The sequence below is a fragment of the Austrofundulus limnaeus genome, unplaced genomic scaffold, assembly GCF_001266775.1.
Source record: "Austrofundulus limnaeus strain Quisiro unplaced genomic scaffold, Austrofundulus_limnaeus-1.0 Scaffold4243, whole genome shotgun sequence".
Taxonomy (NCBI): domain Eukaryota; kingdom Metazoa; phylum Chordata; class Actinopteri; order Cyprinodontiformes; family Rivulidae; genus Austrofundulus; species Austrofundulus limnaeus.
The window spans coordinates 1,461-2,343 of NW_013956645.1; the positions used below are offsets into that span (position 1 = coordinate 1,461).

Below are 883 nucleotides of genomic sequence, written 5' to 3' on the forward strand. Positions count from 1 at the left end.
AACTTGCATCCATAAGGAGTTAACTTAATTTATATCTACTCATGTTCATTTAATTAAGCATTTTAATGATTTGGCCGATTAATCTAAAAAATAACCAACAGATTAATCGATTATTAAAATAATCATTGGTTGCAGCCCTAGCCAAATCCTTGAATTAGTTTGAAGCTCTAACCTTTCAGGTCTCCGTAGTTGATGCGCTGTTTGAGTTTGCCCTCCTCGATGATGACAGCACTGTTGGCGGTGAGCAGCAGCTGGCGGGAGCGAGGCTTGTAGCCCTTCCTGTCGTACTTGGTGACTGGCACTGCGTACTGCGAGCACAAAGGGCAGGTATCAGCACAATGTTCACGCTCACCTCACAACCATCGGGTTTCTCTCACCTTCATCTTATCACTCCCCAGAGCCTGAACCACCTTCGGGTTGAGGTCCTCTCCATCTGCTCAGGAGCAAACATATGAAATTATTGTAAAGAGCATGAGAAGTAAAGCTGAGTGACAGGAAACACGTTGATCTTACTGAGCCTGGTGTTGACAAACAGCTTGGGGACGCTCTGTGGGTAGTTGTCCTTCTTGTCCTTGAATATCTCACTGGCGATCATTTTTTGCTTCATCTATTCAGAGCAAAACGAAGACTGACGTGACTGAAGAAACATTAGATTATAACGAGCCCACCTGGACGGCTCTCACCTGGTGTTTCCACTCAGGATTGATCTTCTTGCAGTAGCTCCACACCATGTTCTGCATGCACAACGTGCGCAGATGTTCTGATGCCTGAAGACACAGACTGAGGGTTCACTATGCTCCTAATAACTGAAAACTTTATTACAAGACATTAAGGCAATTTATCCCAGATGTTTTTTTTTTCAAAGTTTTTTTTTTTTATATTA

General features: G+C 43.0%; 1 protein-coding gene across 1 annotated transcript; it reads right to left on the reverse strand.

The window, feature by feature from the left end:
- Positions 1 to 172: 172 nt before the first annotated feature.
- Positions 173 to 767, reverse strand: LOC106512098 (unconventional myosin-Ic; the record flags this gene model as incomplete). Its single annotated transcript, XM_014000789.1, is given in 4 exon segments — positions 173 to 308; positions 378 to 433; positions 514 to 607; positions 684 to 767. Coding segments are annotated over 4 exon segments (370 nt in total), but the record flags the coding sequence as incomplete, so codon positions are not given.
- Between the last annotated feature and the right edge of the window lie 116 nt (positions 768 to 883).